Here is a 17,212-nt window from a genome sequence, read left to right on the forward strand (position 1 = left end):
GAACCACTTTGCATGGTTCACCTATTGGAGGTACCACCAGAAGTAACTGGCGATGATGTTATCACCAGTTACTTCCAGTTTGGGAGGCCGAATGCAACACTACACACACCAGTAAGAGACTCAGGGTGGACAGGAGGGCTTCTTTGAGCATGCAAAAAGCACACGCTGGAGCTCTGCCTGCCAAGCCAAGCCTCCTACTGCTTCTTGCATTGCGTTGCTGGTTTTGTTGCTTGGTGGCAGAGCTCTGGGGGTCCCGCAAGTACCACCGGACACCACTGGTTGAGAAAAACTGATGTAGAAGAATGTTGTAGAATGAGGAAGATTTTCTTTTCTCCCTTTCTTTTTGAAAACTTTTTGGGCACTATTGGCCCCTCCCCACTTGTTTTTACACTTTATTCTGCTCTCAAGTCCCCTCAAGATTCCCAACCTCTTTCAACTTGCTTTTGTCATTTCTTGCTGCAGAGATGGTGCTCCTTTGGGCAGAGAGCAAACAAGGCCTAATCCTGCCTGTGGAACATCTTGCCTTAATTGAAGGAACTCAGCAGTGCCTGAAATTTTTGTGCGATGGCAGATTCCAGTGTTCTTTTTTAATCAAAAGCTGAAAGGAGGAAATAGCAGATGAGAACCTATATGTCCATAGAGTGTAGTAGGACTTCTCCAACCCCACTCCCACATACACCTTCCAACCTTTTACCTCAGCATGCCAGATGCACCAGGATGTAGGTCTCTCGTTGTCTCGTGTGCTCCCTGAAGCATCTGGTGGGCCACTGTGAGATACAGGAAACTGGACTAGATGGGTCGTTGGCCTTAACTAGCACGGTTTTTCAATGATTTTATGTGAACCTTCCCATCTTGTGAGTGTTCTTTTTACTGTTTTTCTTCGACTAATTTGGCAGTATCAGTTCAATTTTCTTGAAATTTGGATTTGGTCATTGCTGTTCACGCAAGCCCATATTCCCTTTGCTCCTCAGCCATAGACACAAGTTTTGACTTTCATAAGAATTTCCCCAAATCCAGTCCCTCGTCCTCCTCTGTCAACCTTTCCCCATCACTTTCCCACTGACCCCTAGAACTGCACTCACCACAACGGAGTGCATCACATTTCTGGGTATCTGATACATTTGTCTTCAAAGACCATAAAAGCAACTGACAAATCTCTGGGCCAGGAGACATCTTGCTGAGTAGCTGGTGTCTGAAAAAGGGAAGGGTCAGACTGCTCAAGAACATCGTTTGGGCGAAGAGGGGGAGATATACAGAGAGATAAATCATGCCCACCAAAGGGAGCCAGTTATGTCTCACTACACGTCAGGAAAAGCCCTATTTGAACCTCGTCTGTGGCATGGCCACAATGCCTCAGTCTTCCCATCTGCAAAAATAATGGCATCCTCTGTGACAGTTCTGCAGATTACCACAGGATACAGTCCTCCATCCTCCTTTTCACTCCCAACAAGGACCTGAGGCTAGAGTGAACATTTCCACACCATTCTCCCCTATCCCTTCAAGAAGGCTTCTGTCAACATGTTGAAGTAATCTGGATAATGGTCACGTTTCCTAGTTCAGTTGACTTCCAAACCACCAACCTCTGCAGCTGCCTGCCTCCTGGGCCTTTTGCACTTAGAAGGGGGAGACTGTTGGGTTCTTCTTACTGAGGGAGTTCCTCATAGTCACTTCAGTCTAGAACAGAGCCATGGGAAGAAGGAAAACTGTGGACTTCACCATTTCTTCTTTCCTTGAGTTGCCATCTTGGCAAGACCAAGAGAAAACCTCATCCATCAGCCTAGGAAGGAGCAGATGCCGGTAGTTTGCTTCTCCCTCCCTTGTGCAAAAGAACATTCCGCTCCAACTGTCGGTTGCTCAGCAACTCCAGAATTATTGTGTTTGGAAGATGGGGCAGTTGGAAGCTTGACTTATTTGATATGAAGAAGTGCATTGATGTAGGGGAAGACTATATAATTTGGGCCCTCTTCTGCCTCAACTTGTGTTGTCCTCAGTTTTGGACACATTTCATCCCCGAAAGCCATGTGCTCCTTAAAGACATTTCAGAATTGTCCATATATCAGTCCTACCTACTCCACAACTCTGTTTCATGAATTTTCAATGCAGGCCCCATACCCATACATAGGCATATTTCACCCTGTGGATCCATGTTGTTCTGAACTATAGTGTGAATCTCTCTCTCTATATCAACTGGGCTCAATCATATTTTCTTAATATTTCTTGTATTACTGACAAGTGTCAAACTTTCTATGGTGTTTATGGTCTTCATAGACTCCTTACCTCAAAGGAAACATTTCAAGACTTGAATAGTCCTTAACATGTTAAGTAATGAAATGTCATATAAAGGCACCATAACATGTTTGGTTCCCAGAAAGATGGATCCCTCTTCCGGATTAGGAAATAAACACTGATTCATGTCACTTAGGCTGTGATGCTGTAAATCACCATCACAGATGCTTACTCATGTCAAGGACAACTCTGGCATTCAACTCCTCATGCCCCTAAATGGAATGCTGCACATCAGCCCTGTTTCGTGATTTCCCAGGTGTCTGATAACAACTTCTTGCAGTCTCCGGCATTGGTATGGAACCATGCAGTTGCAATAAAGCATTGCTGTGAGGTCATTATCCCACTGTGGAAGAGGTCTTTCCTGAATATGCATGAGCAAAACTATATTCTGTGCTAGATTCTTAGGATGCAGATGAGCAAACATAATGAGATAATGAAAACAGCTGTCTTATCTCCTTTTGGTTGCCAAAATTTACTTCCCCTCCTGTACAATCTCAACCAATGGCAGTTCCAGACAAGGGAACAGTAGCAGTATAACAATTTATGAAGCCGAACTTACAGATAACAGGTTAGATAGATAAAGCTTATAGATAAAGCTTAGACAGGACCAGAGGAGAACTATATTTCAAGGGCATCATGAGAATCATAATTGTCTCAATTCCACCAGCTCCTTACAGTGTTAATCTACTTGTCCTTAGAGTCAGAAGCTAGAGTAGAGAGGCAGATGGAACAAGCAGGCCATAGCAGCAACTCAGCTCTCCATTGATGGAAAGGACCCAGAAGGCTGGGAGCATCAGCCTTTTATAGTCTGAGTCTGTACACGGCCCTTTATGTACGTGGCCCTCTAGCAGTCATGTGCAGGACCTCAACTTGATAGTTTTCAATCAGGTCCTCCACTCTCTCCATGCCCTTCTCTGGCTGCTGTTCCAAGGGATGATTGAAAAGTCATTGTGCTTCTTACGGGGGGTCTTGTTCTGAACAGTAAAACCTAACACTTTCCCCCAACATTTTGAACCCCAGAGGTTCATAACAGGTGGCTGAGAATGTCTCTTGAGATAAAACCAGTTGTGGAAGTGGTTCAACAAAAGTCTAAACTAAATGGAACACTAAATCTGAGCAGATTTGTTAACTACCTGACCAAGCGATTTCCACAGATCCCTGATGTCTGTGAGGCTCTCTGGATTGATTGGATCCAGGATATTCAAGCATGAGGCAGCCCTCTATCAGATCACATCCCCTGTGATCAAACACCCACTTCTGAACCATTGTGACATGAATGTAGTTCTCACTGTTCCTTGTGAGGCCAACAAAGCTGCTTTATGAGACAAACTTTGATATTTTAATGCTTTAGTTTTATCTAAACTAAACTAAACTAAACTAAAATGTATCTAAACTAGATAAATCTAGTTTTATCTAGAGTTTTATCAAGACTGGAAAGAATTAATTTCCCCATTTTACTCCACAACTCAAGCTTTATGTATTTCCAATGCAGCTTTACTAATGAGGCCCCATATCCACACATAGTCATATTTCACCATGTAAATCTACATAGTCCTGAACTACAGTTTGAATTTCTCTCTGTAACAGGTAAGTAAAGCTTAGACAGTACCAAAGGAGAACTACATTTCAATGGGAGTCACAATTATCTTAATCCCACCAGCTCCATACAATTCTAATCTACTCCTCCTCAGAGACAAATCATAACCAGAGACCTGAGTAGACAGGTAGATGGAACAAGCAGGCCACAGTAGCAACTCATCTCTGTGTCAATGGAAAGGATTCAGAAGCTGGAAGCAGCTTTTATAGGCTGAGTCTGCTCATAGCCCTCGAGCTCTGCACACAGCCCTCTACCAGTCATGTGCAAGACATTAATTTGCTAGTTCTCAGTCAGGGCCTCCAACTTCTACACACCCTTCTCTGACTGCTGCTCCAAGGGGTGACTGAAAGGTCTTTTATGGGGGTCTTGTTCTGAACAGTAAAACTTAACACTTTTCCCAACATTTTGAACCTCAGAGGTTCATAACAGGTGGTTGACGATGCCTCTTGAAATAAAACCAGTTGTGGAAGTGCTTCAACAAAAGTCCAAACTAAATCAAGCATAAAACCTTAGCAGATTTGTTAACTACCTGACCAAATGCTGTCCTCAGCTCCCTGATGTCTGTGAGGCTCTCTGGCATTGACTGGATCCAGGAGATCCAAGCATGAGGCAGCCCTGCAACAGCTCACAACCCTTGTGCACAGACACCCACTTTTGAACCATTGTGACATCAATGAAGATGCCACTAGTCTTTGTGATGCCAGCAAAGCTGCCTTAGGAGACAAACTTGGATCTTTTAAGTTCATGCTCCAGTTTCTAGAGCAGCCATTTTCAACCACTGTGCCATGGCACACTGGTGTGTCGCGAGTGGTTCCCAGGTGTGCCACGGGAACTTGGGAGAGAGTCATTTATTAATAGGGCCATTGGGGGATGTGAGTCCTCCAGTATGCCTTGTCAATTGTCAAAAAACCGATGGTGTGCCTTGACCATTTTAGTGCCTTGCCAGTGTGCTGTGAGATGAAAAAGGTTGAAAATCACTGTTCTAGAGTTTTGCCAAAACTGGAAAGAATGAATTTCCCCATTTTATTTGACTTTGAAATGTCACTTCCTGACCTGCTCCATCCCTACTTCTCTTTATCCTGACGATGCCCTATAGCTTTGGATAAGTGTTCTTTCCCCTATAAATATATACCTCTCCACATTTTGTATGAAGTCTTTGTCAGGATTCATTTGCCTCTGGGTCTTGGAGGTTTCCTCTATCAGTGGCTAGAAAAAGACTAAAGAGAGAACAAACTGATGAGAACGTAGCAGGATTTTTTCACCTTGACTCTCACATGTTCCTTCCAACCTCCCCCTTTCACTGGTGCTCTCTTTGCTCTTTTTCCTCCAGCAGCCTTCCATCCAACTTCTTGGAGTTGGAATTAAACCTTGGCACCATCAAATCTGTTTTGAAACATGGATTTGGTGTGTTCTGTTGAAACAAGTACATATTCCCTCTGCTCACCAGCCACAGGCACAAGTTTGACTTCTGTAGGAATGACCCCAATTTCAGGCCCTCGCCCTCCCACACCCATTTCCCCCATTATCACTTCCCCACTAACTCCCAGAACTGCACTACCCTATATGGTCATTTTGCTGATGACCACAAGATGCAGTTCTCCAAGTCTTCCATTCTCCCTCTCCCTCCCAAAAGTCCATGTGACCAGAGAGAGGGTGTCTGCCACTCTCTTCCATCTCCTGTTAGAAGGCTACCACCGGCTGGCACTGCAGGAGCACCAGCCGGCCCTCCACATGGCACTGAGACTTGGCACTGATTGGTGCTGGCCCCCTGCTGGTGGCCCCTCCTCTCTGAGTGCTGCAAATGTGACTTACAGCACATTTGTGTTACCCAGCGCTGGAGCTCAGTGCAGGGGCTTCACTCACTTAGGATTGGGCCCTCAGTCCCCTTGTCCCTCTGTAAGCCTCTTTTTCCACATTGGGTCTCCTAAGACCTGCACCAATTATTTCTCTGGCACATGTCCAAGGAGAGAAAGGTGACAGAGAGAGTGTAAAAATAGGGGATAGGTTCTGGCGAACATCATTGCTGCTGGGTCCACCCCATTCCCCCTCCTTCCATGCCCTGTTTTGTCCCCCCTGCAACTGACTTACCTTTTCAGGCAGGTGCAGGCAGTGATGGACCAGAAGCACTGCAACGTTGTGCAGCAGTGCTCCCAAAATGGCTGCCAATCTGCTCCATCAGGAGCCATTTTGTGACAGCGGAGTTCTCTTCCACTCCCACAAAGCACAGTATAGAGCAGCCCAATCCTGCACAGGATTGGGCTGTCAGTGACCTTGGTCAATTTCTTACCTTGTCAGTTTAAAAATTATATGAACCTCCATTTTAGCTGATGGAGCTCTTGTCCTTTGACAGTGCTCCCAGTTGCATCATACTGAATACAGTAGGACAAACCAAACTCTCCCTGCCCTCTCACATGTTCCTTGTTTCATTATAGGGTTCCCTATTCCAGCCATTCATACGGGATCCATATGGCCACAGCATGGGACTGAGCATGGAGTGCTTTGTCAGTTTTAGAAAAAAGCTTGTCCCAAGAGACAGATAGAGCTGAGAGCTGGGAGTTCTATTTGCACTCAGAGGAAGAAATATGCTTAGTCCAGGGTCAGGATGCAGACAAAAGCACTTTATTTCTCTTAAGTCTAAAACAAAACATACAGAGCAAAACAAAACTCACAAAGTGTTAGGTGGACTCAAGGAATGATGCAGTGTTGGGAGGCATATTAAGTTATTGCAAGAATAGGTGCCAACTTATTGGTAAACCAGTGCTAATTGGTAAGCAATAAGTTAAATGACAGCAAGTCTAGCTGGTGCCGCTAAGTTAATACACATGAAGAATAAACATTGTCTGGGGCTTTGAAGTAGATACGCATCTTATCACCGCATTCTCATAAACATTGAGCAGAAGCTGAGGTCTTTGTTTTGGGTCCAACTTCTCTTGCTTCTCATGGAAACAGCTCAGTGAGATGCAGACGGCTCCCGGAGGCTGGGAGACATGCAAAAGATCACTGACAGGCACAGGAGATGCTTGATGGTTGCCGGGCCATTACAAAGCGGCTGGTGTGCCTTGACAATTTTAGCACCTTCTCAGTGTGCCATACAATGAAAAAGGTTGAAAATAGTTGTTCTAGAGGTGCAGGGCAAGAACTTCCATACAATCCATGTTTACCAGTTGGTGGACCCCCAGTAAGTATCCCACTGCACATGGCTAGCCCAGATACTGACTGCTCTTCCCAGATGAAAGTTGTTCAACCCCAGTACTTCCAACTTCCTTCTGCTCTTTTCTCTGAACGTCTGACATATGGCAACATTGGTATAATAAGTTCAGGGAGGATGGAGTTAGGGCTATGAGTCATCTGCACATTTCCTCATGACTACAACTTTATTTCAGGCCTCTTTTCTTACCTTGTGGAATGTCCAGTCACACCAAACACCCACAGAATGCCACATACTGCCCCTCCGTCAACATGGAACTAAACACATGCAGAAGTCACACATACAGATGGAATATAAAAAACTCTATTTTTAGGTGTTCAGCAACCCAAAAGTCTTCTCACTGTATTTTTGATCTCCTTATTTCTCATACTGTAGATCACTGGGTTCAGCAGGGGTGGAACCACACAATACATAATAGTTATTGCTATGTCCAGGTGTGATGGATTGTCAGAAGAGGGCCTCAGGTAAGCAAAACATGCAGTAGACACATAGGTGGAGACAACAATAAGGTGGGGAAGGCAAGTTGAGAGGGCCTTTTTCCTGCCTTGCACAGAACGGATTCTCCGCACTGCAGTGAAGATGTGCACATAGGTTACAACAATGAAAATAAAACATACTAAGAAAATGAACATACTTAACACAACAACTCCCATTTCAATCAGGTACAAGTCAGAGCAGGCTATCTTAAGTAACTCTGGGATTTCACAAAAGAACTGGTTGATGATGTTGGAGCAGAAAGGGCTTGCAAAAGTGCCAGTGGTGTGCAACACCGAATAGAGAAAACCAGTCATCCATACAATAGCAATTATTTGCATACAAGCATCCCTGTTCATGATCATTTCATATTCTAACGGATTGCAGATGGCAACATATCTATCATATGCTATGACTGTGAGAAGGGAAAAATTAGATGATGCAAAGAAAACAAACAAGAAGACTTGTGCCACACATCCATAATAAGAGATGTGCCTGGTGTTCATGAGGGAGTTGGCCATGGATTTGGGGATAAAGACTGACACAAACCCAGTGTCTTGTATGGCCAAGTTCATTAAAAAGAAGTACATGGGGCCATGCAGGTGATGGTCAAGAGCTATTGCAGTGATGATGAGAAGGTTCCCTGAGACAATCCCCAAGTACAACAGCAGGAAGGAGACAAAATGTAGAATCTGGAATTCCCGAACATCTGAGAATGGTAAGAGCAGGAACCCAGATACTGAAGTCTTGTTGGACATTTTTCACTCAGTGTGCTACAATCTATAGAAGGAAACAGAGTGAAACCTTCAACAACTACTACCTGATTTATTAACACATTTATGATTATGATGGTGATGATGAAGATGAAAATGATGATTTATCCACTGTTCACTTATTTTCTAACTAGAATATTTGAATGCTCCAGTTCAGTGTTGGTGCCAGATGTCTTGAGACCTCCAGGCAAAGCCCGGCACTGGAACACCCACTGCACCGCGACCTGCCCTCTGATGGTGAATAGCCAAAAGCTGGAAGTTCCTAGTCTAGTCTTTACCCATCCCTGCTCATTCATTCTAAGTGGTGTGGGGTCCTCAGTCTTGGGGCTGGGATATTATATTGTACACCAAAAATTGGAATTGTGTAACCAAAGGGAAGTTAATTTAAAACTCAGCTCAGATAAATGACCGTTAGTGCCTTCAGCGCTAACGGTTGTTACCCCCGCCTGATGCAGACAGTCTGAGGCTTGCCCCTCATTGGCCTGCTGCTGGGGGCAGGAACGTCAGACTGGAGTCGAGCGGCTGCCTGACCCAGCTTGCTATCCGGGAGCAAGCGGTGACCCCGCCCTCCCGCCCATTACGTCAGTCTGAGATTAGCTGGCCGCCGTTGGGGCCGGGTAGGAATTTTTTGCTGACATCCTGATTGGCCTTTGGCTGTCAGTTTTTTTGCCTACCCCGGACTATTGTGGCTAGGTTTTCACATGGGTATGCTAAATTTGGTCGCTTTAGCATGAAGCGTGCAGGGTCAGGGTAGGTAGGCACACCCCAGTGTCCGTCTAAGACAGCAAGGTCAAGGGGTGAGCCAGAACCACTCACATGATGCCTTCCTGGCTCAAAGAGGTTGGCTGGCAAGCCCCTTTGACTGGACTGGCATGCCTGGCAAGGCTTGACCTGCGGGCTACCAGTCCTGCTGTTTGAACCATTTGGGCAACGTTGACAGGTTGTCCTAGGCCACAGGTCTGGTGACAGCCTCGAGTCGGACGGTTTCGCCCTTTGACTTTGGGGGAGGTAGACGGCTAGGTTCGTTTCCCCCCTATTAACAACCCCACACGGCTTAGGACTGGGAGTTTAGTCAACCACCCTAGTTACTTTTTAGCTGTAACTAAAAGATCAATAAAGTGGCCCAGTTTTCAATCCAAGCTGCAGTCTGGTGCATTTATTGGGGGAGGGGGGGTTTGCCGGTAATGCACGATCAGATCATTCACCTTTCTGTGCATTCCAAGCTAGCTGGACAGTGGGAGGGTGAACTTGTGAGCTCTGCCTTTAATTCTTGCCTGCTCTGTACAGTTGTAAGAAACAGATCTGCATGTTTTGCACCCACCTTTCTGCACAATGTGATTTGCAGATTTCTGACTTTTACAATCTCCTCCACCATTCAGGCAGAATAGAAAGTTTTACTTCCTTAATACAGTTGCCAGCTTGGATGCGTCCATAAACCTGAGCTTCAGGCTTGTGGGGGGAGGAATAAATGGGTGAAAGGATTTTGCTTCTTGTGGATTTTGCTTGTATGGATAGTTCTTGCTGCTTGTTGAATAGGAGGAACAGGTTGGAAAATGTATGGGAGGTGGGAAGCTTGGGTGTGATTGGTCACTGGCTTAGACTACTTTTAGAGTGGAATCAGAACTTGGTGGGTTGGTGGGATCATGGAGAGTGGGACATGTGGGGGGCTAATATTGGCGTGGTGGTGGTGGAGAGTTTATATACTAAGTTCAATAAAAGAAAATGTTCACTGTCTGCATTTATTTTCTGGCTGTTGTTGTTATTATTATTATTCATTTCATGTCATGACTATTACCAAAAATAATTTTGTCATAAAAAGGGGAGTGTCAACAATTTATGGGCCGTGGGTGTCAAATGACCTAACTACACCACTGTAGATTGTATCCTGTATAGTGACCTAACTACACCACTGTACACCACTGTATCCTGAGGATAGACTGTGTCTATCCTCAGGATTTCCTATTGAGGTGACAGAATTACTTACTTACAAATGATATGTAGGTATTTAGCCATTAGGAAATACTCAAGTATTACCAAAGATAAACGGATACAAATTACTTACTATTTTTCTTCAGAGATATTTGAATTTCCTTACACACATTCTTCTCCAACCCATTCATAGCACTGGGTCCATATCCAACCACTAATGAAGATTTATTGAGAAGTCCAACTATCCTCTTGAAGTCTGTAACCCTACAATATTCTGTCTACAATGGCAGGCAAAGATGTCATCATGTGGTAGATGGGAATTACTGTGGATACCCCAGGGTATCTGGGGTCCCTGGAGACTTGATCACTGGAGCCCAATATAATTAAGAAACAGGCACACAGAGAAATTTAACTTGCTTGTTGCTACTTCAGCTAATATATTTAACCAGATGCTGTCCCTAGGTAGCTTACAATCAAGAGAGCTCAGTTCACAATACAAAATACAATTGCAGGCACTCTTCTACTGATTGTGTGTGTGTGTGTGTGTGTGTGTGTGTAAGTTTTATATCTAATCCTATTTTCCCTTCCCTGCTGGTGGAGCCAAGTCAAAGACAAGAGCACTGAATTCAGCAAGGGAGGGAGGGTGTATCAAGAGGCTTCAGCAGGTAAAGGGGATTTAAACACCTAACTAATTCTGCTGAAGCCTCCTCCTCCCCATTGAGTCTCCTAAGACCTCACTCGGAATTTGCTGCCTCACGTCCAAGGAAAGTGGGTAGGGATGCTGAAGAGAAGGGGGATAGGGTCTTGCAATGATGACAATTTATTGAGAAGTCTAACTATCCTTTTAATTTTGGAATCCTGAAATGTTTTGTCTACAGTGGCAGGCGAAAGGCAGAACAGGGGCCATCTCCCATTTCTCCCCCTCCCTTCTCAGTTTTGCCCTGCTCTTCCCGCCCCCTTCCTGCCTCCCCTGCCATCTATACTGCTTCAGCAGGTCCTCCTGGATTATCAGTGCAGGCAGGAAGGCTCTGATCTTCCCGCCAGTCCTCCGGCAGAGCACTACGAGCGTGCTTCATTGCCCTTTTGCAGCAGTTGCCACTAGTGGAATGTGAATTCTACTAGCAGCGAGACCCAACAGCAGCAATTTTCAACCACTGTGCCGTACCACAGTGGTGTACCATGAATGGTCCACAGATGTCCTGTGAGAGTTTGGCGGAAGCTCAGTGGGCCATTGAGGGAGTTTGAGGGAGGGCTGAATCTGTGCCATTCTTCAGTCAGCTGCTGTTTGGATCGGGTGTGTTTTTCCATTTAAGCTTGCGCTACTGCATTTTGTCCCCATACCCCACGTTCAGCCCTAGCAGCCACTGTATGTCTACTTGGATCTCAATCAGCTCAATCAGACCAGAAATACTCTGCCAAATGTTGTTTTAAGTTAAATTTTACAGCATCTCAAGTGATGCACTGAGGATGCCCAGAACTCCTTAAGACTTCAAAGCCCCACCTACCGACTATGTGGATCAGCCCTGGTCCAACATGCACTGGTCCACAAAGTGCCAGGATGTTCAGTGATGTCTAGTTACAGCTGTGAATACAGGCCCACAGGGGAATACGTTATGTGTGGTTATGGGACTCTCCTAAATGAAGCAGTGTAGACACATTGATGGTGCCACCATTGTTATCTCCTTATATTGCAGACATGTTGCCAGACATGTATGTGGTATTTATTCAACAAAAAGTAGTTCACAATGCCGTTCACATAGTAAAATCAATCCATCCATTGGATTATTTATATTATATTTTAATATTGCGTTTTACATAGGACTAGCCACCGTGGATTCTTCTTTTGCAGAAAGGAAGAGCCGGATATCTTATATTATTATCAATAATAATAAATGACAACAATAATAATAAATAATCAAGATGTGGAATCAGCAGTTAGGGATGTACAGCAGTTTGCACGTTAACATATGATATTGAAAAACATTAGCAGCTTTTCAAAGTGGATCTGATTGCAAAGAGGCATACAAAAGCTCCCAGGTTCTAGAACGGGGCTCTCCAAACCCCAGCCTGCAAGCTGGATCTGGAGTTTTTGAAAGCTCTTCCTTGGGGCGGTGCTTACCATTCTGCATCCCTGTGCCCAGATCAGCTTGGAAAAAAAGCAGCACCGCAGCAGAACAGTAATTGCTGCTCAGGATGGGGGGGCGGCTTTTCAGAACACAACGGTTTCCTGTTTGGAGGCTGCTGTTCTAGAACACCAGTGAGCTATGTTAATAACCTATTAGTTTACCACTTGGTGGAGGATTTTTTGTGGGAGAAGTTGTCCATTGGGCTTTGGAAAGGCATTCAGTCATATGTGAGCATACCAACATAGAAATGTAGTGAAATGAAGAAAACACACTTTTTAAAGAGTGTCAATTATTCATTCTCTGTTCTCTGAGTTTCTTGAAGTTCAGATCAGCTCTTAAAATCATAATATAACATTTGGGGAGAAAGATGCAAGCCAAGAGCCCCGTGTTGGAGGCTAAGATGGCAAACACTTCCACCACAACTATGTTCTTCCCCTTGGTGCTCATATATCCCGGAATAAAGGAGATCCAAACACTACAGAAGACCAGCATGCTGAAGGTGATGAACTTGGCCTCATTGAAAGTGTCTGGCAATTTCCTGGCTAGGAAAGCAACAGTGAAGCTTGTGAGGGCCAGAAAGCCCATGTAGCTCAGGACACAGTAGAACATGGTGGCAGAACCTTCATTGCAATCCAGAATGATGAGTCCTGACTGGGAGTACATGTCAGCATCAGGAGAGGGAGGAGAGGTTGACAGCCATGCAGTGCAAATACCCATTTGTATCAGGGACATGGCAATCTACTAGAAGAAAATACTCTCAAGGCGCAATCCAAGCTGTGACAGAGCCCTTGTCCAGTCTCCATCCGGTTCTCTGAACTGAAGATGTCCCAGCATTTTGCAGACTTTTCTACAACAGTTCAACAAGGAAGTGAAATGCAAAATGTGATCTGAGTAATGGTGCACAAAGAGCAAAGCAGCAATCATGCACCTCCTCTAAGTTCAACATGAATAATACCAGAGCAAAGCTCTTGTGCAGAACTGGGCATAGGTCAGCATCAATTACTGCTTTATAATATAACTGGATAATCTAATTACCATCTTGCTTCACTGCTGGTTTCAGTTCATAGCTGTTCCATTCCATTTAATAATCAGAGCATGTGTGCACTGCAACCTTGCACTTACTAGCAAATATCTCTCTTTGAAGAACAGTGCTGAAAGAGTACTCACATCTTCACACCAGCTGTTCTTGGGGAAAAGGTGGATGAGGCATTCTTGACTCTGGAATCTTTATACTTCAAGGACAAAGTCTCCTGAGTCTTCTGTGTCTCAGTAGTCGGAGAAAGAGAGTAAATTTAACCTTTTGCGCTACACAAGCCTCCGAGGTGAAAAACAGAGGAAGAGTTCTGCTGGATTAGATGGGGCCCGTTAGTCCAGTTTCCTGTATCTCACAGTGGGTCACCATGTGCTTCTAGGTGCCCAACAAGATACCCCTATTCTGTTGCCACTCCCTTGCATCTGGCATTCAGAGATCAGCTGCTGCTAAAAGCTGGAAGTTGCATATACAGTCATCTTCAGGTGTCATCTGTGATGGAACGTTCCTCCCTAAACCACTCCCTTTTAAAGACATTTAAACAGCCAGGTGTCATCACACATCCTGTGGCAAGGAGAACCACAGATTCATTATGTGTTGGGTTAAAAAAAAGTTTTTGTCTGTCCTGACTCTCCCGTCACTCAGTTGTAGTGGAGATTCCCTGGTTCTGGTGTTGTGCAGTAGGGAAAAGGACATCCCTCTATCCACTCTGTCCATCCCATGCATATTTTTATATGTTCCAAACATGTCTCCTACCCCTCCCTCCCAGCACTTTCTTGTCTGGACTGAACAGGCTCGAATCTTTTATCAGACTAGAGTTTGGGGTGGTGAGCCCAGTCCTATGCATGTCTACTTAGAAGTAAGTTCCTTTATAGTCAATGGGGCTCACTCCTAGGTGAGTGTGGACAGGATTGCAGCAGGTGTGAACAAATATAGGCAGCCCAATCCTATCCAGGCTCCCCATGCTGTGATACAGCAGGCAGAGAGGCTGTCAGAGGAGGATAAGGGAGCTTCAGGATAAGGAAACCTTTGTTCCTTTACCCCATGTTGAGCCCCAGTAGCCACTAAGTGTCTATTTGGATCTGTGCCAGCTCAATTGCAGGTGCAGAACCAAGGAGACCTTTGTAGGGGGACTGGATCTGTCAGCAGCCTCTGCTGCCATCCCTACCCCCTTCCAGGCATGACCCATTCCCAGGCTGCCCTCTCCCATTCCGTTTTTCTCCCTCCCATCTACCCCCCACCTTCTTCATGGCCTAATACACCACTGCGCTGCACTTACTGGCCCCATCTGGCGGCCGCACCCTCTCCCATAGGTGTGAGAGGCCAGCACCCACCCACAGCAGCCTCATCGCCATCAGCAACTACTGATTGACCATTGCAAAGTGCTTTGTGGCACTTGTGGAAAGGCCATCACCATGGTACAGGAGCGCATAAGAGTGGCACAGTAGCATGGAGGTTCAAGCCCTCAGTGTGTGTGTTCTTGAACACCTGTACTTGGCACATTTCAGTGTCATGATGTCATTCATCTGTTTAACTGTGCTGTATGTGCCGGAGTGCTAGAAGAAACTGAAAGCACTGTGAGATTCTGGTGCATTCCAGTACCAGTTCATCTCTGAATCAGACCAGAAATTCATTGCCAAATGTTGTTTTGTGCCAAATTTCACAGGATCTCAAGTGATGTGCTGAGGATGCCCAGAACTCCTTAACACTTCAAATCTCTGCCTACAACTATGTGAATCAGCCCTGCCTTGAATTCTGGTCCAACATTATTGGTCCACAAAGTGCCAGGATGTTCAGTGATGTCCAGGAACAGCTGTGAATACAGGCCCACAGGGGCCTCCATTAAGTGTGGCTATGGGACTCTCCTCAATGCAGCCGTGTAGCCACATTGATGGTGGCCAGGCTTGTGCAGACATGTTTCCAGACGTACTTTTTTCAACAAAAAGTAATTCACAATGCTGTTTACATAGTAAGATCAATCCATCAATTTGACTATTTATATTGTATTTTAATTTTACATATCATTAGCCACCTTGGATTCTGCTTTTGCAGAAAGGAAGAGCCAGATATCTTATATTATTATTAATAATAAATAACCACAACAAGAATAAATAATCAAGGTGTGGAGTCAGCAATTTTGAATGTAGGGTAGTTTGCACATTCATATGAGAATGAAAAGACATGAGGAGCATCAATATGGATCTGATTGCAAAGAGGCATACAAAAGCTCCCAGGTTCTAGAACAGGGTGCTTCAAATCCCGTCCTGCGGGCTGGATCTGGAGTTCGGAGAAAGCTCTCCTTGGGGGGCAGTGCTTACCATTCTGTTTCCCTGTGCCCAGATCAGCTTGAAAGAAACTTAGCACTGCAGCAAAACAGTAAGCGCTGCTGGGGATGGGGGTGCTTTTTCAGAACACAGTGGTTTCCAGTTTGGAGGCTGCTGTTCTAGAACGCCAATGAGCTATATCAATAACCTAATGGTTTACACTTGGTGGAGGATTCTTCGTGGGAGCTCCCATCTCCTACAGCTTCCTGAAGATTTTCACATAGCTCCGGGGCTTGTAACTGCCAAGGCACCGAGCATGAAGAAGGAAAACAATCCTGTTCAATGGGTCACTGCTAGAACTAGTGTACCCAGAAAGCAGAACATGTTTTATGGCCTGCTTGTGCAGCAGCAGCCCGGGTAGGTTGGTGGGAGAGGTGGAACAGAGGAGGGAGGGGTGTGATGGAGGCAGGAGGAGTGACACCTGGTATGGGTGACCTGTGCCAGATGCTATCCCCAAAGAGAGAAGCAAGCACACACATTCTTTCCTCGGACTTGCATCAGCTAAAGGGCTGGCACAGGCCCAAGCAAAACTATTGCCAGTCAAGGGGCTTATAGAGAGGTAAGAGAAAGTATTTTCCCCTATGTCTCTCATGCCACCCAATCTGCTCCTCTCTGTAGGACATCACAAGGCTTTTTGGCATGACTTCATCAGCAGTGGGGAAGAACATTATCGGGCTCTAAGTCAGTATACATAATCAAGTATGTTTTTCTTCTTGCTTGGAGATGATGAGTAATTGCTGTGGTTTGCTCTGCTTCTGCAACATCCCCAAAGAAGAGATGCCTAATGAAATAATTTAGTAAAAACATTTTTTATTGTCCTAATACATCCCACATCATTTTGCACCTTCCTGGAGTTTACCCTCTTTTCCTTTAGCTGCTGTTTGGGTGCTTCTCTGTAGCAGTTTTATGCTACTTGGGAAGCACACAAGGCTTAGGGCTTCGTTGCTTGAGGGAGTGCAGAGAGCACTGAAGGGTTGAAAGTTAGAACTGGAGCAGCAGGAAGTCAGAGCAATGAATGAGACGCAGACAAGGATTCAAATGTAGAGATGCCGGGGAAGAGAGCTAGAAGCGGGACGGAGAGATAGAGAGAGAGTCCACCTCCTGCCAGCCTTCTCCAAGCTTTTATTGAGTCTTAAAACACATGAAACAAACTGATAAGCTACTGGTTACAGCTAGCTTGGGCCTAGCTAATCACAAGACGCATTCCTAAACAATGACGGCTTAACATCCTGTTGTTCACAGGCACTGGGCTTCGTGACTTAGCATACCTCAAGGCTAGCACAGTGTGCTTTGCATACATAGCTGATGTGTCTGCTATGTTGCCAAATATGCTAAAGCATTTCAAAGGCCAGCACTTGTGCGAAATTACTACACTTCTCTCTATTTGTCTTCCCATGTTGCTGCTCCCAGGTTACTTGTAGGAAAAGGGAAGGGGGTGGCCATCTAGCAATTTGGGAGTATTAAA

General features: G+C 45.2%; 1 protein-coding gene across 1 annotated transcript; it reads right to left on the reverse strand.

Annotated features, from left to right (window-relative positions):
* Positions 1 to 7,408: 7,408 nt before the first annotated feature.
* On the reverse strand, positions 7,409 to 8,323 carry LOC136652932 (olfactory receptor 14A16-like). Its single transcript, XM_066629855.1, has one exon. It carries the CDS (start codon positions 8,321 to 8,323, stop codon positions 7,409 to 7,411), a length of 915 nt encoding a protein of 304 aa, XP_066485952.1.
* Positions 8,324 to 17,212: the final 8,889 nt, after the last annotated feature.

Source organism: Tiliqua scincoides, chromosome 5 (assembly GCF_035046505.1).
Source record: "Tiliqua scincoides isolate rTilSci1 chromosome 5, rTilSci1.hap2, whole genome shotgun sequence".
NCBI lineage: Eukaryota > Metazoa > Chordata > Lepidosauria > Squamata > Scincidae > Tiliqua > Tiliqua scincoides.